This window comes from Fulvia fulva, chromosome 1 (assembly GCF_020509005.1).
Source record: "Fulvia fulva chromosome 1, complete sequence".
Classification (NCBI taxonomy): Eukaryota; Fungi; Ascomycota; class Dothideomycetes; order Mycosphaerellales; family Mycosphaerellaceae; genus Fulvia; species Fulvia fulva.
Genome location: NC_063012.1, coordinates 10,458,092 through 10,481,425, shown reverse-complemented (window position 1 = coordinate 10,481,425; position 23,334 = coordinate 10,458,092). Strand labels below are relative to the sequence as shown.

At 54.1% G+C, this 23,334-nt stretch overlaps 8 protein-coding genes across 8 annotated transcripts; 5 read left to right on the top strand and 3 right to left on the bottom strand.

Moving 5' to 3' along the window:
* Nucleotides 1-726: 726 nt before the first annotated feature.
* On the top strand, nt 727-918 carry CLAFUR5_02112 (uncharacterized protein; the record flags this gene model as incomplete). The annotated part of the gene is made up of 1 exon (XM_047901260.1): nt 727-918. The coding sequence occupies one exon, from the start codon at nt 727-729 to the stop codon at nt 916-918; it is 192 nt and encodes a 63-aa protein (XP_047755247.1).
* Nucleotides 919-1,190: 272 nt separating this feature from the next.
* CLAFUR5_02111 (Bilirubin oxidase) lies at nt 1,191-3,117 on the bottom strand (the record flags this gene model as incomplete). The annotated part of the gene is made up of 2 exons (XM_047901259.1): nt 1,191-2,743; nt 2,796-3,117. The coding sequence occupies 2 exons, from the start codon at nt 3,115-3,117 to the stop codon at nt 1,191-1,193; spliced, it is 1,875 nt and encodes a 624-aa protein (XP_047755250.1).
* Nucleotides 3,118-5,393: 2,276 nt separating this feature from the next.
* On the bottom strand, nt 5,394-6,659 carry CLAFUR5_02110 (uncharacterized protein; the record flags this gene model as incomplete). Its single annotated transcript, XM_047901258.1, has 4 exons — nt 5,394-5,916; nt 5,973-6,197; nt 6,342-6,410; nt 6,466-6,659. The coding sequence occupies 4 exons, from the start codon at nt 6,657-6,659 to the stop codon at nt 5,394-5,396; spliced, it is 1,011 nt and encodes a 336-aa protein (XP_047755249.1).
* Nucleotides 6,660-6,909: 250 nt separating this feature from the next.
* CLAFUR5_02109 (uncharacterized protein) lies at nt 6,910-7,599 on the top strand (the record flags this gene model as incomplete). Its single annotated transcript, XM_047901257.1, has 2 exons — nt 6,910-7,153; nt 7,220-7,599. The coding sequence occupies 2 exons, from the start codon at nt 6,910-6,912 to the stop codon at nt 7,597-7,599; spliced, it is 624 nt and encodes a 207-aa protein (XP_047756363.1).
* A 943-nt stretch (nt 7,600-8,542) lies between these two features.
* On the bottom strand, nt 8,543-11,469 carry CLAFUR5_02108 (Beta-mannosidase A; the record flags this gene model as incomplete). Its single annotated transcript, XM_047901256.1, has 3 exons — nt 8,543-10,742; nt 10,803-10,821; nt 10,890-11,469. 3 exons carry the CDS (start codon nt 11,467-11,469, stop codon nt 8,543-8,545), a joined length of 2,799 nt encoding a protein of 932 aa, XP_047756364.1.
* A 1,078-nt stretch (nt 11,470-12,547) lies between these two features.
* CLAFUR5_02107 (Dedicator of cytokinesis protein 1) lies at nt 12,548-18,442 on the top strand (the record flags this gene model as incomplete). Its single annotated transcript, XM_047901255.1, has 1 exon — nt 12,548-18,442. The coding sequence occupies one exon, from the start codon at nt 12,548-12,550 to the stop codon at nt 18,440-18,442; it is 5,895 nt and encodes a 1,964-aa protein (XP_047756371.1).
* Nucleotides 18,443-19,263: 821 nt separating this feature from the next.
* CLAFUR5_02106 (Adenosylhomocysteinase) lies at nt 19,264-20,851 on the top strand (the record flags this gene model as incomplete). The annotated part of the gene is made up of 3 exons (XM_047901254.1): nt 19,264-19,290; nt 19,350-19,494; nt 19,599-20,851. 3 exons carry the CDS (start codon nt 19,264-19,266, stop codon nt 20,849-20,851), a joined length of 1,425 nt encoding a protein of 474 aa, XP_047756372.1.
* A 623-nt stretch (nt 20,852-21,474) lies between these two features.
* On the top strand, nt 21,475-22,686 carry CLAFUR5_02105 (uncharacterized protein; the record flags this gene model as incomplete). Its single annotated transcript, XM_047901253.1, has 4 exons — nt 21,475-21,891; nt 21,930-22,244; nt 22,313-22,406; nt 22,466-22,686. The coding sequence occupies 4 exons, from the start codon at nt 21,475-21,477 to the stop codon at nt 22,684-22,686; spliced, it is 1,047 nt and encodes a 348-aa protein (XP_047756369.1).
* Between the last annotated feature and the right edge of the window lie 648 nt (nt 22,687-23,334).

Below are 23,334 nucleotides of genomic sequence, written 5' to 3'. Positions count from 1 at the left end.
GGTTGGATCCAACATTTGGCATCACCTACCCGTGGTAAGGTCGTTGACTCGTCGTCCGGCTGAATGCACAGCTGAAGACGCTGCTCGCTTGGGATGTAAACGCAAGCGCCGGCTGTTGGACCGTCTCACGGTTTTATCGCGACATAGGCTCCGTCATGGCTGCTGTGGACCGAAGTGGCATTAGATAGCGAGTACTTGATAATCCCACTCGTGTTCGCGCCACAAGTGGCATATTAGCGCGGCGAGTCACTGGAGGAAAGTACGCCTGCGCAGTCAAGGCTGAAAGTAGCCGCACTCGACCGTGATGCTGTGCACAGGCGGTGGAGAGATGAAGTCGAGGAGGTGGATGGAAAGTGGAGGCTGAGCGTCTGACGGGAGATTGCAAGGAACGACTCCGGTTGTGGATAAGCTCCCGTCTTTATATAGCGCGCCTGTCTCGTGTTCTGTCGAAACCAACGTGCTTACCGACAACAGTCTGACAAGATACTCGGCGGACGCCGTCCCGTGTCGGGAGCCCACTACGCACATACCATCTATGCTGTTCTCAGGGCACGCTCCGCAGCTCTCTATCTGGGCTGACCGCCAAGGAGCACTGGACATCGTTGGTGTAGTGAGAGGCCATCGGCGGACGCGAGCAGCGCGTCGTTGCAGAGCGGTAGGATCTGGTAGTCGATTCAGCAACACACCACATCCTCATGGCATGGCGTGTCTTGGCCATGTCGGAAGATGCCCTTCGAGCTGCTTGGAGATGTCCCAGTATTGGCGCACAAGGAACAGACTTCGAATCAGGAGAACGACACCCAAGTCGTCATCCGTGTCACCGATGAAGGATTCAACCTCAAGGCCTCAATGGACGTCACTTTTGGCCGTCGCTTCCGGACGGACCAGTTTCGGGAATGCATGGTAACCCTCTCCTAGCAGAACGTGTGAAGCACAATGCAGGATGAGATTGACTGCGAGATTAATGCTCTAACAATGCAACATGCCTAGAATCTGGCGGGTATGAGCAGCAGTAAGACATTAAACTCATGTAGACACCAGCCGATGACCCATACGAAATGCCCTCCCACGGTCCCCTGGAACTCCATCTATGCATTATCATGATCGTGGAGCTCGTAACTGTACACAGAAAATGCGGTCGCTCAAGCGTTCCCACCAAGTACGAAATCCGACATCAAGAGAGAACCGAATCATGCCCTGAACGGCTGCGCCAGACTAGGGAAGAGAGCAGTAGAGGTAGGCACAGCATTCGCCACGAAGCCGACACCCACGCTGGTCGGCGCAGCAGTTTGAGCCGGGGCAGAAGCGGCGTCGCTATTTAATCCGGCAGTGGCATAGTACTGCTTCTCTGCAGCCATGAGCGAGCTGACAGGAGCATAAGCATTCAGCGCCGCTAGCGAGGACACTGCTTCATGTTTGGCAGCGTCAGAAAAGGCAGACTCATCGTAAGCCTTGGCTATGAATCTCGGATCCATTGGGTCGCCGAAGCCCTGCGTGCTGTTGAAGTCGTAGCCCAGCGCTTCAAGGGTCGTCGTGTTGAACGCGGCCATCATGGTGTGATCTTCGTGTACAAGGTTGTGGCAATGAAACATGTACAAGCCGTTCCAAGGACCGTAAAAGGCAAGCACGTCGACAATCTCGCCAGGAGCCAGCATAACGACGTCTTTCAGACCAGCAGCTTCGTATGGCATGAGGCCACGGGCACCACCAGTACGCGAGAGGACCTGCATGTTGACAAGATGGATATGTACTGGGTGGACAGCCGGACCGCCAGTGTGCACGAGGCGCCAACGCTCGACAGTGCCTTGTGGCGGCCTAGCCAGCACACGCGAGTTCGGGTCGCTGAAATCCACGCCATTGACGGTCCACACGTCCGCGCCGCCCATCTGGAAGTTGAAGGTCTTGTCAATAGTGTCTCGCTGCGCTGGCCAGTCGATGGCACCGTTCAGAGTTGATGGTACGTTGTTGTTGGACTCGTCGGTGACGCTGTCTCCAACGACGAACCTCATGACCTTGTCGGTGTTATGGAACTCGTTGATTTGTGCAATCTGTTGACCGTTGAACATAGTAATATTCTGGCCCGCGAAACAGCTAAAGTCGATAATGATCTCATAGCGCTCTCCCATGGAAATGACGACGTCTTTGGCGTCGACGGGAGCGGCGAATAGGCCGGAGTCTGAGCCAATGACCTGGAATTGGATTGGGTTGTTGTTCTCATCAGCAATGTAGATGTCGTAAGATCTGCTTAGAGACATATCAAAGAGTCTGAATCGGTACTTGCGAGGCTCGACGTTCAGATATGGCCATGGCTGCGAGTTCACCTCGATCGTATCGCCGAAGAAGTTGATCGGGTTGTTGGTGGGCGAGGCAAGGTCTCCATTCGCTTGGTAAATCTTGTCGGTGATGCAAAGCGGGACATCGTATTTGCCACTGGGCAGACCCAGGGCATCCTCTGCTGGATCAGTGATGATGTATACGCCCGCTTGGCCGTAGTATGCATCCGCGGCGGTATGTCCATGAGCGTGGTCGTGATACCACATTGGTCGTGCGGTCTCTGTGTTTGGGTAATAGTAGTCCTTCCATTGGCCTGGCTGTAGCTCATCGAATGCCCATCCATCCCAAGCAGAATGTGTGTATGATCCATGAAGATGGACGGAGGACGACTGGGTACCTCTGTTCGTATATCTGATGACCGTTTCGGTGCCTCGAGGAACGCAGTAGGTCTTGCCTGGGGCAACGCCATCTTTAAATGGACATTAGAAGGACTCAGCTCGGTCTAACAGAAGGAAACTTACCATAACCAATCAACTTGGCAGTCCCCAGGTTAGGGTAGACTTGTTGCTCAAATGGCTTTATCTCCGACTCGTAGTATTGTACTTGTCTCCCGTTGATGGTCTCGGTGAAGGCTGGCTGGGCGATTTCAGGTATAGGCAGAGGATTTTCGAAAATCCATTTGTATTCCGGGCTTCCAGCAGACTTTCCATTGCCTCGCCATCCGCCTGATCCCGGTCGAGATCCAGGCCTGCCAGCTCGAGGACCGCGTATCTGTGGAGTTGCTTCAGCGAAAGAAGAGGAGGCCGCAAGGCCAAAGGCCAAAAGGCCGGTAAAGAATGACATTACGAGAAGGCTGTCACGAAGCGAGTGTGTCGAGTGACGGAGAAGAGGTAGACTGCCTCCAAGACCTAGATGTTGTATAGAAATGCGGCCGTTCCAGAAGCGAATGACGACGGTTGTGGATGGATGGTAGAGCGTTGATCGCCCCACTGTACAGCGAGCCAGACATTATATCCCCCCAAATCAGAAATAATGGCTCAGGATATGCCGAGGGCGCCATGGCTCTTGAGTGCACATCTACTCGTGTTTTGCTAGACCGTTCCAGGTGCGCCACCGGCGAGCACTGCCGCAGGACCCATCTGTGTGCATAGCTGAGTGTACCTGAGGCAGTGAGTGTATCGCTTGTTGAGCAGGCCTACCACGACTGTGCCACAGGCGTGTCAGCATGCGCTAAAACAATGTCCGTAAATATCACGCTAAGCGAACCTTATCACGCGGCAGCAGACAAGCATTTGAGCTGTATAGATTGGAGCATGGGTTGTGGTTACACATGTCCAATAGCGGTATTTCGAGCTGCAGCCTACCCGTGAGGCTCTGGGATGAATTGGGGCACGACCTCGTCAGTAGATTGATCGCATCCTGTCGGTGCTTTGTTTGCGGCGCACTGCAGTGACTCCTACGAGGCAGCTTGAAGACGTTGCCACATCCTCTGGCTCGCCGTTTCCGGGCCACCGCTCTAATGGCGAGCATCGGAGAGACAAATGATACGGTTTGGTGTTTCTTGCATGGTCATTTCGTACACTGCAGTCTGTATGGATTGCGGTGAGCGGCAGGACCAAGCCTGCTGCCACTCCTCTTACAGAAAGGGCATGCTCCGGTGTTCAGCTTCCATAAGCATCGAGCCTTCAGCTGTATTCCATCACACCAATGATGACTGGTCCGCGGGCAGAGTCGCGGAAGTACGATTCCAGGTTGAGCGTGGCAGTCCGCATCCGCCATGCCGCCATGCGTCTGGCGAGGCGCTTCGTCAGATCCGACCATTCGCGAGTAGACGGGATCGACAAGAGTGGGCAAAAATGTCGTTTCACCCAGCGTACTGTGGCCACATTAGTCGCTTCTCTGGGTCCGAAGGTGTGTGAAGCTATCTCCATGTTGAAGATGTAGCGGGCGTCATGATCCATGGATGCTCCCAATAGCTCGATGTACGCCCCACATCTTAGATCGAAGTCCGTCTATCACGTTTCGGCGACGGTCGGTCTGCAACATCATCCTCATAATCGACCTTTCATCTAGATCAGCCCGTCCCCAATGATAATGATGTAATCCTCGCGCAACTCCGTCTTGATAGCATCTAGAGCATGCGGTTTGCCCACGAACAAGAGTCAAAATCGATAGCTCTGAACAGGGAACAAGGATCGGCTCCAATGCAGCAAGTTAAGCGGTATCGTGATGCGATGACACCTCGTACGAGATTTCTTCAGCTCGATCACGTCCGCACTCCGCGTGCCTGACCGACCGTGTCCGCAAATGGTTGGCAGTCCTGAAAGTCAGCTTATGCCTGTGCCACTGCTTTTTCACCGTCGCGCAATCCTGCTGTTCGTCGTGCGACAGCTGCAAGAATCACGCTGTATCTCTCGCCGTCTGTCAGCTGCAGCTACCCTACGCCGACCACTTTCAGAGCACGTCGGCCAGCTCACTCGTCGCGTGTCTTGCCTGTATCACCCAAACATTCAAGATCAGAACCTGGTCCGGCATCCGTGCACGAACCTTAGAATACCAATACGCACCTGCATGAGGTTCCTACAAGTACGGAGAATAATTTGCATCCTGGTGGTTGTCAATAGCATCGCCACATGATGCGCCAGGCTCTATCATGTGCGAAATAATGCTCCTGGGCGCCGTATTGCCTCCTTGGCAGTTGGAACGTCGTGAAGATTACAGTAGATCAGTCTTTGCCATCCAAGCGGTCTCTTGGAACTGAAGCTGCACGATGGACGTACGCACCATGGCACAGTAAGTGGAAGCGACTTGAAAATATACCGTCAATCAACAGCGTAGAAGCATCTACGTTACAGGACTTGTAAAAGCGCACACTTGTCCTGCCAACGATCTGCTGCATCATTTGTTCGTAGACATTAGCTAGTCGAATTCGTGTATCGAACACAGCTCGTGCAGTGGAATACTGAGCATTTCCGCTGTTGATTGTATACGTACCATGACTATTGCAGACCGCTTCTGGGTTCCGGTTGATCGAGGGTCGATCCATCTGCCGTGGTCACAGCAGGTGCACCCCTCCCTGCTGCAGCCTATAATGCGCCTCTAGACCGGTCATTCCATAGCTACACCACAGCATATGCGCTTGCGTAGCTGACGCTGCTATCACCGACTCGACTGACTAGACTGCTCCGGTCGTACTGCACAAACTTGAAAGTGCCCAGATCCTGCTCATTTCGATCCTTTCGTAGCTTCTCGACTGCAGCCATCATGACACCGATAGGATGGCGGCCACAGACAGTGTTGCCCGTCTCCTCAAGAGTGTCGATCCAGGTCTCGTGGCTTCCACTCTCGCAGGCGCCCATGCATTCGAAGTCAACGGCCTTTATCGATTCATGGATAGCGGGATCTTTGGGTGACTTCGCTGACGAGGTCAGATTGATTGCAGATCCAGCTGAAGGCCGGTAGTAGGTGTACCTGAAACGCGAGCCCCAGTGAGCAAAATCAGAAGAGATGACAAAGGCATTGCCCGGGTCAGCAAGATAGGGCGATAGGATCCGGCCGAGGGACTTTTCAGTTGATGCAGATGTGTTGCCAACCATGATAGGTACCAATGGAGGGAAGTTGGCAGGATCCGTGCCAAAGGTTCTATGGCAGCGCATGTTAGCTCGGGTCAAGTGTCATATTATGGTTGAGACCCTTACTGCGATAGACGTTTGTAGATGTAAGGCAAGTGCATCTCCAGGCTGTGCTCGTCCTCGTCCACGGATTGTGACATCCACTCGAATTGACCAGTCTCGTGAAGCGCTGCAGTGAGTTTTCGGTCGACAGTCAGATTGCCGATGGGAGTCGCGTATTCGGTACATCTGGACAAAGCGGCTTTCGAGAGGTGATGGTGGTGTGAAGGACCAAGCAAGAAGACCTTCTTACTGCTTCAGTCAGCCGACTGACATGCCAACTGTTGCAGGAGGGCAAGTTGTGCCATGATGATTGAAGCAACCAGGCACGCTGCGACTTGGCTTCTCAAATATCACATTCAAGCGTTAGCTCCCAAGAAATGCTCAAGGACTCACGTTTTGGACACATCCCAAGACTTATAAGCCCAGGCAGCAGCTGGTCCAGAGTAGGAGTAGCCAGCATGCCTAGTGAGCTACTCAGCACTCCAGAATGGATTGAGTATCCTCTTGCTCAACATACGGTGCAATGATCATTCTGGCTCCGCTGACAGGCAGCTCTGTCTGGGTCTGGCCGTCTGATTGAGGTCCGATGCAAGTCACTGGCGGATTGACAGCATCGAGCCAACCATCAAGCTGTGAACTGAGCCGCGCCTTCGAATCTGAGTACCATGAGCCAGCGTGACTCGCCTGGCGGACGAATGACGAGCTCGACATGTTTGATGTGTTGGTGGTGGATGTGCAGGAAGTTGTCTGTAGTTGGTTGTTGTGGTGAGAAGCTAGGGCAAGCTTCGCTCGGCTAGTTCTACAGTGGTCATCGCGTGGCTGGGGTTCGTGTTTCGACGCGATCTGCTTTACGCGTTGCCGGCATTCTATCCTTCATAGACAAAGATACAAACATAACACAATACGGCGCAGAAGTTCTACCAGCACGACATTGACCATCACACATCGATCTACCTGCACCATGGCCCTCAAACGAAAGCGATCATCGCCAGGCTTCTCATCGCCATCCTCACTCAGCAGCGATTCCACAACCCAATCCAGCCCATTGCCATCCTTCTACCACCAAAGCAAACCCATCGCACCGTTCTATCAAAAGCCAACATGGTCCTTCCCGACATACGACGACACCCTATCCAGCCAACACCTCAACAGTCGAACCAGGAAACGACACAGAGACAACAGACCGGACGAAGAGCAAATACATGGTGTGTCTTGCTGGATTGGAGCTATTATGGATATGAGCAGTCTAGCTGACGTATGTCGTCGTGCAGCGAGCACGATAGATCGATTATATCAAGCGCAAAGACAACATCCCGATGCGTCGCCCGTGCTGTCGCAACCCGTCATCCAAGCACAACAACCGACACAACCGCAACGAAGCACGCTGCATTCCTTTTGGCGGATAGGTCAACCGCCGGCTGCGACGATGATGGTGGTGGATTCTGGCCCGAAACATCTTGAGAGGGTTACCACGCCTCCGAATTGTGAGGATTGTGATCGACCTCTGAGGGCTGAAGATGCTATGGATGTCGATGAATATACCCTGAACCAGGAGACACGGTGTGCGTCCTGCGAACGATCAATATGCGATACTTGTGCGATACTGGGTACTGCGCGGACGTGTCTGGCTTGTGCTAGCCGCGGATATTGAGCATGGTCGGACTATCATATGGATGAATTCTTGCAACTCAGATTCCATCATGGAGCCTTCTATCGCTGTCTAAGACGCCGCTATCAACTGGAAGCATGCTGCTCAACGATTTGGACTACCAGGAAGCCACAGAGAGCGATTCTGTTAACTCAACGACGCCGAAGTCGCCCGCGGCCGGCCGGCTCTTCAGTTGAGCTTACATATATCTTTTGAGCTTGGCCACAACCAGAACTTCGCGGGTTTCATAGTCTAGTGGTTATGACGTTTCCTTTACACTCCGCATCGGAAAAGGTCGGGGGTGTAAGTGCTCATATTAATGTCGCCGCCGCTATCAATTACTAATTCTGCCTCAGTCGAAACCCCCTGAGACCTCTCAGTACATGAGTTCGAAAGATCGACTCGGTCGTTTTTTTTGCTCTTTCTAGCAACATCGATTTCTTTTGCCCTTCCAGCAGTTCAAGGATCGTGTCAATCGGCCTACTAAGCGTTGATAAAAGCTCTAACATAATATCGACCGCTAACGCTGTTGAACCTCGCTTTTTGGGCTCCATCTAGATTACAGACCTGTGCTCCTAACTCTACGGAATCGATTGAGCTATTGTTGAGCTTCATATGATGTATACTGACCGAGTTGCTATGGATTTTGAAGGTCGGATGTATGAATTCGGGGATGCCTTGTGCGAGCCTTGGCAGGTTATACTCGACACGCCACGCATTAACTACACACGTCACGAGCAACGACACATAGACCCTGACTACACGAGAATACCGGCCAGATGTACACCTTACAGCCTTTGAGTGAGAGCCTGGCAACCAGGAAGATCTGCATGGCTGGACCAGAGATTCAGCAGGACTACATACTAGCAGGATCAGCTTTTGCTACAGCCATGGACATTATGCTATGAAAATCTCTCAGCTAGCCTTACATACAGATCCAACCCCATCAAACCGACAACGTCTGATTCCAAATACTCTGCACCGTTACCCCCTCAACCCACCTCCCCCCAGTCATATCACTCTCCACAGTATAACTAATCTGTCTCGTCTCATCCTTCGCCAGCCAGAACCCATTACTATCAAAATGCAGCACCGCGCCAGCCGGATAATCAAGCCAGACCCAAGCCGCAAGACCCTTCGTAGCCGTAACTGTGAAATTCTTCGACTCCTCGGAATGACTCAGCTTGAGACCAGGATCGACGAGCTTCGCACTACCCAGCCCTTGCGGCGTGAACCAGTTCTCGTGTTTGAAAGTTCTTGTAGTGTTGGAATTGGGCAGTTTGCCTTGGGCCTCGACTTGCATGCGTAAGATGGCGTTGTTGACGTCGTGGTTTTGCAGGATGTCGGTAGTGAAAGTCTCGAGGACTTGCGTACTGTTGAGGGCACCGACGTCGAATTGGACGGTTGAGTTGGCGGTGATGTCCAACTTGTTACCGCTCCAGTCATACCATGTGAAAGTCGCTGTTCCGCTTGCCGGTTCCCATAGATCGCTGGTTACCCATGCGGTAAGATTGCCTGTGGTAATGTTATAGTAGGATGCGATGATGACGGGTTCGTATCGATCTTTGGCTGCATAATGCAGCATCTTCCACCTGCCATCATACTCCACGCCAGCCCAGGATGGTGCCACCCAAATGTCTTCCAATTGCCAGTAGAGTGATCCGAGGTTCCTGTTTGGCAAGCCTGAACCACGTCTGTAGAACTCGACCTGGGAGGTGTGGAATTCTGCTTGGAAGATTTGTGTAGCATGGCACCATGCCGTAAAATTGGCGACTGAGTCCGTCTTGTTGGGGACTGGGAGCCACGTCGTTATTGCGTTTGTCATCTGGTACTGGCCGACCTTTGAGTTGGTGAGGTTGGTTGTGTCTAGATTCCCTGGAGGATTGTGCTGATTCCTCAGCAGAATCGTAGTGGAATTGAATTGGAGGTCCTTTTCTGAGATCTGCTGTTGCCATGACTGCAGTGAAGGCATGGAGTGAAAGCCGAACTCGTTTGAAAAGCGTGCGACTGGGTAGCTGCTCGTGTTCCCCAGAAACGATGGGTTGTAGTTGTAATAATCTGATTCGCCGTACACGCTGCCTTCAGTCTTGTTGTTGTATCGCTGGATCATCGGTCTCGGTGCACTGTGGTTCAGGCTCAGCCAGCCGTTGCTCGTCGAACTAGGTTGGTAGCTTATGCTTCTACTATTTCCAAAGACGGCAGGAAGTATGGTGTCGAGGAACAGTGTCTCATACTCCGCCTGCAAGCGTGGATATTCTTCCGGAGCCGAGTCGTTCGCCAACGGAAGTTCCAAATTCTCGAGCTCGTTGCCGCCAGCCCACAGTGTCAGACTTGGGTGGTGGTTGATGCGTCTAACCTGATACGCAGCTTCCTCTCGAACGTTGGCCAAGAACTCCGGATAGACCGGATAGAGAGCGCACCCAAACTCGAACTCGGACCAGAGCAGGAGGCCCTTCTCGTCTGCCAAGTCGTACATGAAGTCTGGGCTATATGCGCCGCTCGACCACACTCTGAGCATATTCTGGTTGCCAGCAATGGCGGTATCGAAGAGCTTGCTGATGCGTTCAGGCGTCACTCGGGTCCAGAAAGCATCAGGAGGGATAAAGTTGGAACCTTTTGAGTAGAACGGCTGTCCATTGATCTCGAAATGCCAATTGTTGCCTGGTGCTATGCCAAGTGCGATCTCGTCTTCCGAGACTGGATTGCCGTTTAGAGCAATCGTGCGGAATCCGATGCGTTTGGTCACTGTCGCCAGAGACTGATTTGCAGCAGAGACTAGTTCCAATATTAGGTAGTAAAGGCACTGCTCTCCCATGCCAACGGGCCACCAAAGTTCCACGGCATCGCTCGGAATGACAGTGTTGCCTGTGACGGTAGAGTTTGTTACACTGATATCGGCAAGTTCGCCGTTCGCAACGGTAGTCTTGTTGTCAAGGGTCGTGAGCTTGTATTGCAAGACTGCCCCAGCAGACAATTCTCCGAAATAGTCGAGGCTGGCATTAACAACCCAAGGCTTGCTCTGGTCAGGTGGAAGGTTGTTCAATTGCTCTTGTCGGTAGATATCCACCAAGCTGTTCCTCACTTGAACCTCGCTCGCACCTAGCTGTACAACCCAGGCTGGTTGCCAAGGCCCAGCAGGCACAAATCTAGTCACCAAAAGTTAGGACAATGTTGAACATAGGTCAACTGAGGCGAGGATGACTTACGCAGGGCCCCAATCCCAACCTACAAACAGAAGGGTGTTAGCCATAGTTCAAGCACTGCTCGATGCCCGGTACCCTTCAGAAACGTACCGAAATCACTCTGCTCCTTCCTCACGAACCACCTGTTGATGAACTGGTACAGCTGCTGCACATCATCAGGCCACACTTCCTGTCCAGGTTCATCGGCAATCTCGTTGGCGATCTTGGCCGCAGACCCAAATTCGATACTCAAGGTTCTGTTTGCTTCTGAACAAGAGCTCAGAATATCTGACACGTCGAACCAGTACTGGCGAAACTGATTGTTGGTACTAGCGACGTGCTGTCCACAAAATGAGATGGATGTGAAGGTGTCCAACCCATTGAACAGCAGCCATGTGCTCCTGGCATTGGACGATAGGCCAGAGATGGGCGATGAAGTAGTATAAGTCCAGTTCTGCCAGAGGATCCAGCGGAGGTTGAAGTTGTTCAAGCCATAGAGTGGATCACCTATGACCTGGTTCGCGAAGAGGTCGAGTTGTGCATAGCTCGGAAGCTCCGCTGGCACTGAGATACTGAGGTTATCGTTGCTTAGAGTCCAGTTGCTGCCGACGAGACTGACAATGTTCTGACAACAGACGAGCGGGTTGCAAAGGAAGCTTGCAAGCAATGCGGCACGCGATACCAGACGCATATTGCCGACTTTCGGTAAGAGCGAGGACTCACGTCTTCGTGCGACGCTTGGCTACGGTCAAGCATTATACTTCGCTCTTGATGCTCCCGTCTCGGCAGCTTGAGCCTGTCGGCTAAATGATGTCAGCAAACGTGGTGGTCGTGCATGCTGGAGGCACGGTAGCAGTAGTCCTTGCACTTCTGTGGTGAAGCGGGGTACATGGCAACATTGGAAGGGTCAGTGTAACGTCGTATGAGATCGGAGCGGGCCCTGCGTGTTTAAAGTATGGCAAGATCATCCCACCGCCGGTAGTGATGGGTGAAAAGGTCGGGCGCACGACGTCCGTTTATGGAGAGCCTCATGTCACCTGGGGAGAAAGATGGTTTCCATGCAGGGGCGTGAAGCTGGGAGAGATGCGGAGGTGGTCTGATCGTGTACGTTTCGCGACGGTGACCTGACTTCCAAGCCGTCGTACAGTGTGGCATCGATGATTCCCTCCAGTCTCCCAGCAACGAATGGCGTACTGTACGATATCAGACCGCAATGCGTTGCCGCGATGAGTGGTGTTCAACAGAAGTTTGTTCATCAGTCCCGGTTGGTGAAAGTGTGAGTGTAATTCTCCAATGCCGGGGGGTGTGGCTGAAGGAGTAGAAGGAGGCCGAGATCAAACGGCATGGAATCAGCTTCCGACGCGTGCTCCCATATTCTACCCATCGCTGCCCACAGTTCAACCAGCGGAGAGAAGTCTAGGTCCAGCAGGCCGATGACCATGAGTCGTGCACGAGCATGAGCGGGCCCAAGCTCTTCCAGCGCTGGGCGGACGTGTGTGAAAGCACAGGAGGCGGCTTTAGCAGGTGAAAGTATATCGTCCATCTCCTTGCGATTCGCCTGCAAGCGCAACGGCAGCGAGGTCAAGGTCCTCCTCCTGCTGTACATCTGTATTACTACCACGACGACCATCTTCTGTCGCAGCGCGCTTGTCCTTGTTTCATGTCCCACCGTGTTTCGCATAGATGGCCTAGACCGCGATCCTGCTTGCAGCACCTTCAGCCACGGATGTCGATACAGCAGCCATTGAAGCAAGAACCGCAGCGACGCGATGCCCTGGAAGCCACTGGTGCCCTCGGTGGCCTTTGCCATTTGCACATATCCCTTCCGCGCGACCGAGGCCAACGACCTGCCCCTGCAGATTGGCGACCACATCTACATCATCGAACAGGGCGGAAGGAGCAATGAATGGTATCGCGGCTACTTGGTCGCGCCTCCCTCCATCCTCGCAGGGCTCACCAGCGACAGAGGACAGCAGCTGGAGCATCGCGTATTCTCCGGCATCTTCCCCCGCAACTGCGTCGAAGTACGAGAATACCTAGGCGAAGGACAGGATGAGAGCACAGACGATGGCACAGATGGTGGACAGACCGTGGGAGAGGACGATTCTAGTTCGCGGAGAAAGAGCTATGCGTACAAGAAGAGACTCAGCCGGCGTCAGAGCACCCGCAGCACGAGGAGCAGGAAGAGAAAGTCAGTGCTTGTTGCTGCCGAGCCCTTGCCTCGAGATCCCAATGCTCCGAGGCCTCTTGCGCCAGTGCCCTTGTTGCGCGTGGGCGACGAGACTGGCCTGTCTGCGGCAGAGCCGTTGGTTGACGAGATAGCTTCATGCTTGCGAGAGTGGCACGATGCGAGACTCCATGAGCTACTCCTGGCACGAGGCTACACTCATCTGGCCAAGGTACAGGACCTGATAAAGCGCGTTGACAGTGCGCGAAACCAGCTCATGCACGATGTCCTGACTGCGCGAGAGCTTGCTGAGCTACGGGAGGACACGGTCTGGGACCTGGTAGCGGGCAACAAGCTGTTGAACGATGAAGTGATCGTGCGGAGTCCTACTGAAAAGGGTCGCATGTTGACAGCAGAGGACTCAGTCATTGAGATGACCAAGCTACAGGCGAATATGAGTATTCTGGACAGGCCACCGAAGCCGACCCTGGAGCGAAATATGTTGCACCATATCTTGGTCGACGTGAGGACTTTGATCTGCGACTCTGATCAGCCGGCGACTCTGCAAATGTGTCTCTGCATCAAGGAGTACAACGAAAAGCCCAGGCCGCTGAGCGAGAATTATGCAATATCTGTGCCCGTACCCGTCGCCGCAACGCAGGAGGTGGAAGATCAGACCAAGAGTCTGTTCGTGAACTTGACCAACCTGGACGTTGGCATCGGTGCGGAGATGAACTCCTTGTACGTGGTCTTCAGACTCTTGAGGGACGAGCCAGTGCGGCAAATGGTCCACGGACAGGGCATGAATCACCAACAGAGGCCGACACTCCTCAGTAATGTGACTGGCGGGAGCGAGAAGCTCAACACTGCCAAAGGACGAAGGAGTGTTTTCGGAAGCCAAAGAAAGCGCGAAACCCATGGGCGGATGCCCTCTCCCACCACCGACAGCAGACCGAACACAAGTCAGTCTCAACGATCAGAATCTACGGGGCGCTCGAGCAACGCGACGGTAGAGCAGGCGCCCGTCGCAAGCGAGGTCAAGACCGTGAGGCGCACAATAGGAGTTGGTACATTGGACATCACGAAGCTTGCACAAAGCAAGTCGTACTCTGAACAGAGTGTCACGCTATGGACTCCTTCCTCTGTGAAAGAAGATACAAGTGACGAAGGTGACGACTGGACAGAACTGGTTCGTGAGCTCCAGCATAGTTCAGCTCGAGGCTTTTCACGAGTTCGCTTGATCAAACGACTGGATGTCTTTGTAAAAGCTTTCGCGACCGCTGACCTGGAAGGACTCGTACGCAATAGCCCACAACTTTTGCACGACGTGCTCATGACTCCCAAGCTTGGCTTCTCCGGGGTACCCAATGAGAAGCGAAGCGACATCTACCTGACCTTGACCGAACCGATGATGACTCGAAGCTGCACATTGGCACATTCGAAGTATGGCGCCGTCCCGCTGAGCCAGCGGTGCCAGACTAGTCTGGCAAATCTGCAACTCACGCTCGAAGTACGAAAGGCCAACGGAGAGCGAATTGACGACTGCATCTTCACGGCCGCCAACCATCAAGGCCATACAGCTTGGCGTACGACTGGTGTGGAACGGGGCGAAGGATGGAACCAGACTATTAGACTTGCCATACCTGCCGCCCAAGTGCCGGGCAGTCATGTTGTGATGAGCATCGCCGACTCACCAAATTTCCCTTTCGCGCTGGCTTGGCTCCCTCTATGGGAATACGAAGCCTTCGTGCGAGACGGCGATCACCACGTCGCACTTTACGTCTACGATGAGTACTCTTCGAGCATCATCGGTGGCAAAGGTGCCTACTTAGCGCTGCCTCCTTGGCACGACAAGACGGACACCAACCAAAACAATGCCGCACTTATCTCTCTGAGGACATTCTTGTGTAGTACGGAGTACTCCCAGGATCCGACGCTTCTTGGTGTGTTGCATTGGCGCAATTACCATGGCGAGCAATTGATAGAATTGCTCGAGCGCTTCCCTTTCGTGTCAGAAGTTGAAATCGTGAAGCTCCTTCGGGATGTTTTCGGCGCTCTGTTCGAGATATTGCACGAGTACGAAACTCTGGAAGAGTATGAAGACGTCGTCTTCTATAACTTCGTGGTCATACTGAGCATTGCACGAGATAAGCGATTTGAGCTTGGTGGAATCATTGAAGAGTATGCTACCACTAGACACGACTGGCCTCACGCAGGTCACTGTCTTGTAAAGGCATTTCAACGACTGGTATCGAACCCCATGGATCCGGAATCGTCACGCAAACTACGAACAACATTCAAAGTCGGCGACCAGATACTGAAGCTCATCGTTGAGACCACCCGACATTTCGGCACCAGCGGCAACGAAGGTGAGCAGCTCAATGGCACGCCGGGGCCAGATCGTCAAGCTGCTATGAGGCACGAGCTACACGACTTGTTCGTAGCAATCATGGCGTTGCTACGAAACCCCATGCCTGTCTTGCTGGGTACGCAAACATTGTTAATACAGCATTTCCACGCCTGGCTTTCTGAGCTAGCGTCAGTCATGGCGCCAGCAGAGATTCTGGAGATCGCTACTGATCTCCTTGACTCCTGCTCCCATGCCAAGGGCAGGATGATACTGTATCGATTGATTTTGATCGCCAACTACAGTCACCTTGAAGTGTTCAAGACCCCCGAGACGCGGACAACGCTTGTGGCCAACACCTTCCGATGGCTGGATCCATACTGGGGAAGAGTGGCAAAGGTCACTGATCAGTGGCGAGACCAAGTTCGATTGTGCTGTTCCGTAGTCGCGGCGCAGATGGAAGAGCTTGGCGAGGAGACTTGTCAATACGTCCCGAAGCTGACAGAATCGTTCACTGCTTTACAGACGATGCCTCGAGCTTCGAAACGAGTCTTCAGCATGCTCTTCCCGACAAGCTACCCATTTCCGACCAAGACGGTGGCGCAAGTGATCGACGTGGATGAGGCCATGCTGGAGATCTCGGCCTTGCTCGCAGCAGCACTGACGTCGGAGCGAAGATTGTACTTTGACGCAACTCGGGTTGACGTTACGAACATCCTCCTACAAGCGCTACAAGTGGGCCAGAGCGTACTCTCGTGCGAGGCTTTTCCACGCAGCTGGCTGAGTCTTCATGTCAGCCACCACAGGTACGGCATGACTGCTCTGGAGCGCATCTCGGACACCATGATTGAGTCACTACCGGACATCTATGCGCCAAATGCCACCCAGGCTCTGGAGTTCGACACCGAGAGTTGGCGGGCCTTCTTCGACACACTCTTCGCTGCTCTTGGCAGTCCGACGCTAGCGATGGAGACCTTTCCTGAACAAAAGCGACGAGCCGTGTGGAAGATTGCTGGAGATGTGCGTGAGCTTGGAGCAAATCTTCTCAGACGCTGTTGGGAGGCCATCGGCTGGGAGACCGATGAAGAGACCAGGCGATTGCACGGTTTTCAACGAATGGGTGGCTACCAAGTGCAGTTCGTCCCTGAGCTGGTTGCACCTGTTGTGGAGCTTTGCTTGAGCGTACATGCCAGTCTAAGGAGCGTGGCCATCGAAGTGCTACGGTCCATGATTGTTGGCGCATGGCAGATTGATCAAGATCTTTCGATCGTCCAGACTGCCATGATCGATTGTCTCGACAAGCTGTGCCGTACGAAAGACATCACTGAAAGCATGTTACAGAAGACTTTCGTGCCGGAGATGCTGGAACAGTTCGAGCCGCTACAGCGGACTGTCGAGGACAGCTTGTACATTGCCGTGGTGGACATGTTCGGCAAGATTGAAGACTTGCTGGGCATGCTCGCAGGCGTTCATCAGCGTGGGTCAGCCATCAATGATGCTACCCGTCTCGTGGACACTCTGCGCCTCATGGAATTTTTGAAAGATGTTCAGTCTGAGGAAGGGTACGTCCGATACGTGCATCAGCTCAAAGATATGCAGCTCGCTGCCGGCAACATCACCGAAGCCGGCCTGGCTCTCCAGATGCATGCCTCACGGTATGAGTGGGACCCTTCCGTACAGCTTCCCGAGACGACAGATCCAAAGCTGCCTGCACAGACGGCCTTTGAGCGGAAAGAGCTTCTGTACTTCCAGACCTGCCAGTACTTTGAGAAGGGCAAAGCATGGAAGCGAGCCCTTGCCGTCTATCGAGAGCTCGCCGTGCAGTACGAGCTCAACATCTTCGACTTCTCAAAACTGGCCAGGGCGCAACGAGCCATTGCAAGCATCCAAGAACGCATTGCTCGCGGAGACCGTGCCACCTCGAGGTACTTCCGCGTTGTCTATCGCGGCCTTGGCTTTCCACCTTCGTTGCGTGATAAGCACTTCATATTCGAGGGCATCGCCACGGATAGGATAGCTTCGTTTGAAGATCGCATGCAACAACTCCACCCAGCGGCGCGGATCTTGCGCGGAGATCTGGAGCCAGAGGTTGAAGGACAGTACTTGCAGATCTTTGCTGTCAGCCCTAACAAGGACATAGAGCATATGGTGTACCAACGCACGAAGGTCTCGCAGACTGTCCGGGAATACAACCTTATATCCAATCCGCACCGATTTGCGACGACGACGAGGCAGCCTGCTCAGGATATTCCTATCACCGAGCAAGTCGTGGAGAAGGTCGTATACACAACGGTAGATGAGTTCCCGACCATATTACGACGGAGTGAGATTGTGAACGTAGAGACTGTGACACTACTGCCCATCGAAGCTGCCATCGAGCGCACAACGAGAAAGACTCAAGAACTACTCGCCATGGAAAAGCGCATAGCCAGCGGCGACGACGACGGCACCATGGCCCGACTAACTGAAGACCTCCTCAACTCCGTCGACCCCAGCTCCGACAGCAGCGTCGCCCGCTACCGCGGTCTGCTCCCCCCCTCCGAAATCGCCGACAGTCTCTCCAGCGACATCGATCCCTCCATCTACGGCCGAGACCAAGGCCTAGACTCGATGCAGAACGCGCTCAAAGTGGCTCTTCTAGACCACGCCCTCGCCATCCGCCGCTGTCTCAGCCTCTTCAAGTCCTCCGCGCACTTACCCGCCCGCGCGGAGCTGGTGCCCCGCTTCGAAGCATCCTTCGAACACGAAATTTCCATCCTGTTCCCGCAGAAGACGAACATGGTGGATGAAATCACCCCACGCTCCTCCATCGAGATCGAGCTAGAACAGCGGCCTTCTGAACAGATGGATACAGTCGAGGGCGCAGCAGTGCAGGACGATCCAGAACCGCAGAAACGAAGACGGCGACGGTCCTCGCTGCCGTTTATAGGTGGCCGCGCCGCGTCCCGGCAGGGTCGGACGAATGGGGTGGAGGAGAGTGGGAGGCAGTCGAGGCGTGGGAGTCGGGGGAGGGATAGGAGTCATAGTCGGTTGAGTTTTTTTAGGAAGGGTAGTGATGCTGGGCATCATCAGGATGGGGAGGGGGGACGTGGTTCTTCTGGTGGTGGTGGTATGGGGTTGAGGAAGAGGTTGAGTTTTTTGAATCCGTAGTTGTGATGTCAGGGTGGAGAGAGGTTGTTGTTGTAATGAATGATTAGCCTTGGTGGGTTGGTTGGTTTGCGTGAGATAGGATGGATGGAACGGGAAGATAGCCTTTGTAGAGATTTTGTGTAGTGTGTAGAGTAGTGGTACATGGTTGGAACGTGTGCATATATTTGCCTTGGGTCTTGGTGTCTTCTGCACCGAAGTCGGGCCGCAGTATGTGGTGCTTCCGGCCCTTGGTGAGGTCTCGAAACGCGGAGATACAGTTCGGGTGTCTGGTACAGTATGATGAGGTGGAGTCTGTAGTACTTCATGATCAGCCACATACAGATGACAGTCGAAGCTCAGTCAAGCAAAGTCACTCGGTGAGCGATTGGCAGATCTCGTCGACGCGTGGCGGAGTTATCAGAGACGACACGGTGTCCCGGAGTGTTGGTTACTCCCGCCAGCACGGGAAGTGAGGCAGTTCGATCGCCGGGACAGCGCGAAACAATGTGGTGGAGTGAGCGAAGGAGGCAAAGAATAGGCCGCGTGCCACCTGCATAACGCTGAATGTGTGATGTGAAGATGCATGCGGCCGGACAAGGGCCTCGGCGGAGGAGACCCGCAAATGCTCTTCAACGCGGGTCTGCCATTGGCCCCGATTGGCTGCTGGCGCTGGGGGAGCTGTGAGCTGCCATGGCCTGCGCGCTGCAAGTCCCACCAGTGCTGTCTGCTGAGCTGTCTGTGGACATTTTCTTGCACACACTTTCTCACCTCCGTCGCACACATCCACCTCTCCAAACACACCTCTTCTCTCTGGAAATCACCACATAGAATAATCAGCCAAGATGGGTGAGCCGGCAAAGAACTACAAGGTACGCACTCTCACCACCGAAAGCACGGCATTGGCCTCTGCTGACCCCGCCATCACCAGGTTGCAGACATCAACCTCGCGGCCTTTGGCCGACGAGAGATTGAGCTGGCCGAGCAGGAGATGCCAGGTCTCATGCAGACCCGCGAGAAGTACGCCCAGGAGCAGCCTCTCGCCGGTGCCCGCATTGCTGGTTGCTTGCACATGAGTACGCACCCACTTTGATTGCATTTCACGGCACTTCATTACCCCACGTCATCCATTTTCTCTTTTCTCCGCTGGAAACAATACTAACCTCGTCTCCCCAAACAGCCATCCAGACCGCCGTGCTCATCGAGACCCTCAAGGCTCTTGGTGCCGAGATCACATGGACATCTTGCAACATCTTCTCCACCCAGGACCACGCCGCTTCCGCCATTGCCGCCGGCGGCACCCCCGTGTTTGCATGGAAGGGCGAGACCGAAGAGGAGTACCAGTGGTGCTTGGAGCAACAACTGAAGGCGTTCCCATCCGGCAAGCCACTCAACCTGATCCTCGACGATGGCGGTGATCTCACTGCCCTCGTCCACCAAAAGTACCCCGAGATGCTCGAGGGCTGCTACGGTGTCTCGGAGGAGACCACCACCGGTGTCCACCACCTCTACAAGATGCTCAAGAACAAGGGCAAGCCAAACGGTCTGTTGGCTCCATCCATCAACGTCAACGACTCCGTCACCAAGAGCAAGTTCGACAACTTGTACGGCTGCAAGGAGTCTCTCGTCGACGGCATCAAGCGTGCCACCGACGTTATGATTGCTGGCAAGATCGCTGTCGTCGCCGGTTTCGGTGATGTCGGCAAGGGCTGCGCTGAGGCTCTTCGCTCCATGGGCGCTCGTGTCCTTGTCACCGAGATTGACCCCATCAACGCCCTCCAGGCCGCCATGACTGGCTTCCAGGTTGTCACCATGGAGGAGGCTGCCCCCACCGCCCAGATCTTTGTCACCACCACCGGCTGCCGAGACATCATTGTCGGCAAGCACTTCGAGGCCATGCGTGAGGACGCCATCGTCTGCAACATCGGTCACTTCGACATTGAGATCGATGTCGCCTGGTTGAAGAAGACCGCCAAGGAGGTCGTCAGCATCAAGCCACAAGTCGACCGTTTCCTCATGCCAAGCGGCCGCCACATCATCCTCCTTGCTGAGGGTCGTCTGGTCAACCTCGGATGTGCCACTGGCCACAGCTCCTTCGTCATGTCCTGCTCGTTCACCAACCAGGTCCTTGCTCAGATTATGCTGTACAAGTCGGCCGACAAGGAGTTCGCCAAGAAGTACATCGAGTTCGGCCGTGCCATCGAAGATGACGAGGTCGACCTCCGCCAGAAGAAGAAGGAGAACGAGCCAAAGAGCTCAGTTGAGCGTCTCCCAGTTGGTGTCTACGTTCTGCCAAAGATCCTCGACGAGCAGGTCGCCAAGCTCCACCTTGAGCACGTCAACGTGAACCTCACCAAGATGACCGACGTCCAAGCAGACTACATGGGTCTGCCAGTCGAGGGTCCTTTCAAGAGCGAGATGTACCGATACTAGGCGTTTGCCTCACTATTACGATGTTACGGACGATGTTTCAACACTGATTTTTTGGGAAAAGTATCGGAGATACCCCTTCAACGGCATCATGCAGCCAAAAAGCTCTGAAGCATTACAAGCAAGGCGTTCACGCGGCGTTCAACAACCAATGAGGATCTAGACCTCGACATGGAGGAAGACTGAGCTCTGTTTAACCAGAGCATCAGGCGTTATGGCTCTGGATCTGCCCAGATAGACCGCGTGCCACGAGAAGACGCAATAAAAGAAGTTTCTCCGGGGGCCTGTGGACATGTTCGTCTGCGGCTCTCTACTCTATTACTGATCTTTCCGCTTCTGTTACACCTTCCAGATCCCTCATTCACAAAAAACGTAGACTGATGAGACAGCATAGCGGGGTCCTTCCCGCCGCCACCCATCGTGCCTTGCACAACGGCGCCCGCATCTGGAATGCACGACAGCTCCAATCACACACTTAAACAAGCGATGGCCAAGCACTGCGATCTGAACGCTAGGTGCCGAAGCTCTCTTGGAGCCGATCGCCAGACTACAATGACAGAATGAACATATAGCCGCATTGCTGCTGTTCAGGATGTTCCCATGATACAACAACCACGACAGGAACGATGACGAACCCTATTCGAACCTCACTACTAACAGCGGCTCTACTGCAGACTTTGGCCACTGCACAACAACCTTCATGCTCGTCCACGCTCACAGCAGACTATGCCGCGCCTTCGATGGCGGAGGGCTACGTTGCCCGGCTGGTTGCGAACAACTTGACGTCTCCTCGTGGCATCAAGTTTGACAAATCTGGAGCGTTACTGGTCGTCGAAGAGGGCGTCGGCATAACCGCCTTGAACTTCGATGATCCTGAAGATGGATGTGTCTCCACAACGAGTCGAAGGCTTGTGGTCGATGAGCCGAGTCTGAACCATGGCATTGAGGTGTCTGAAGATGGGGCGGTTCTGTATGCGTCCAGCGGGGAGGCGTTGTGGAGTTGGGAGTGTGATGGTATTGCGCCGACTGAGCATGAACTGATGGTGTACACACAGCACAAGACCAGACCAACTCCTCCCAGCCAACGGAGTTGGTGAACAACATGGGCGGCTCCGATCACACCTCTCGCACCCTCCTGCTGTCCAAATCTGCACCCGGCCTGATGGTGATTAATCGCGGCAGCTTCTCGAATCTCGATATGCAGGCTGTGAGCGTTGAGTCGGGAGTCAGCCAGATTAAAGCCTTCAACATCACGAACTCGACGGAACCGTATGATTTCGTTACTGAGGGTTTGCTGTTGGGATGGGGGTTGAGGAATGATGTGGGCATTGCGGAGGAGCCGACGACGGGTGGGATTTATTCGGTGGAGAATAGTGCGGATCAGGTTAATCGCTCGGTAAGGCGGTACTGTGTGAGGGAAGGTGATGGAGAAGGGATGTTTGGCTGATTCTTGAGCGACGACAGGGTGAAGATATCCATGAAAACAACCCAGCGGAGAAACTTAACTTCCTAGGCTACCTCAACGGCACCCAATCCCCTAACCAAGACAGGAACTTCGGTAAGTCTATCAACACACCACACCCCTAACACCGCACCTGCTGACCCAACGATCCACAGGCTACCCAACCTGCTTCGCCGCCCGGCAACCCACCTCAGTCCCCTCCTTCACCGCCGGCGTAGGCTCCCAATTCGCCATCGACCTCCCCAACACCGCCACCCCCCTCAACGACACCGCCTGCAGCCCCTCCCTCATCCAACCTCCCCCCGCCTCACCTTCCAAGCCCACACCGCGCCGCTCTCCATCCTGTTCAACTCCGCCGGCACCGCCGCCTGGATAACCTTCCACGGATTCTGGAACCGCGACGACCCCACGGGCTACGATCTGCGCGTGGTAGAGTTTGCGAATGGAGAGCCTGTCGCTACTGAGACATCTCGCGATGCGGCGAGGGCGATGATGGGGAATGCGGATCTTGCTAGGTGTCCGGATGGGTGTTTTAGGCCGGTGGGGTTGGCGTGGGATGGGAAAGGGAGGTTGTGGATGAGTAGTGATTCGACGGGGGAGGTTTATGTCGTTACGAGGAGTGATGGGAGGGGCTGTGAGTGGGGCGGGGTCTACTGCTACGGGGACGATTCCCGCTGCTGGGGGGTCGAATACTGAGAGTGGTGCGGCGGCAGAGACTTTGACAACGAGTGCTGGGAGTTTTGTCGGTGTGAGCGCTTTTGCCGTCGTGGTTGCTGTGTTCGCGTTCGTGCTCTAGGAAGAAGAATTGACCACAGCTTAAAGATGAGAAAACTAAGCGTTAAGAGTACTTTCATTATTGCAGCTGAAACGTATACGTGAACAAGCTCCTGGGTTGCCCTCGCTCCCGCCAGCTAGCTATTCTATACCGATGCTGGAACCCGCATATTGCTTTTCCTCCCTTCGCTATGCAGCCCTGAACCAGACCAGACCAGACCAGACAAAAAGAGGCCGTAACATGAAACAT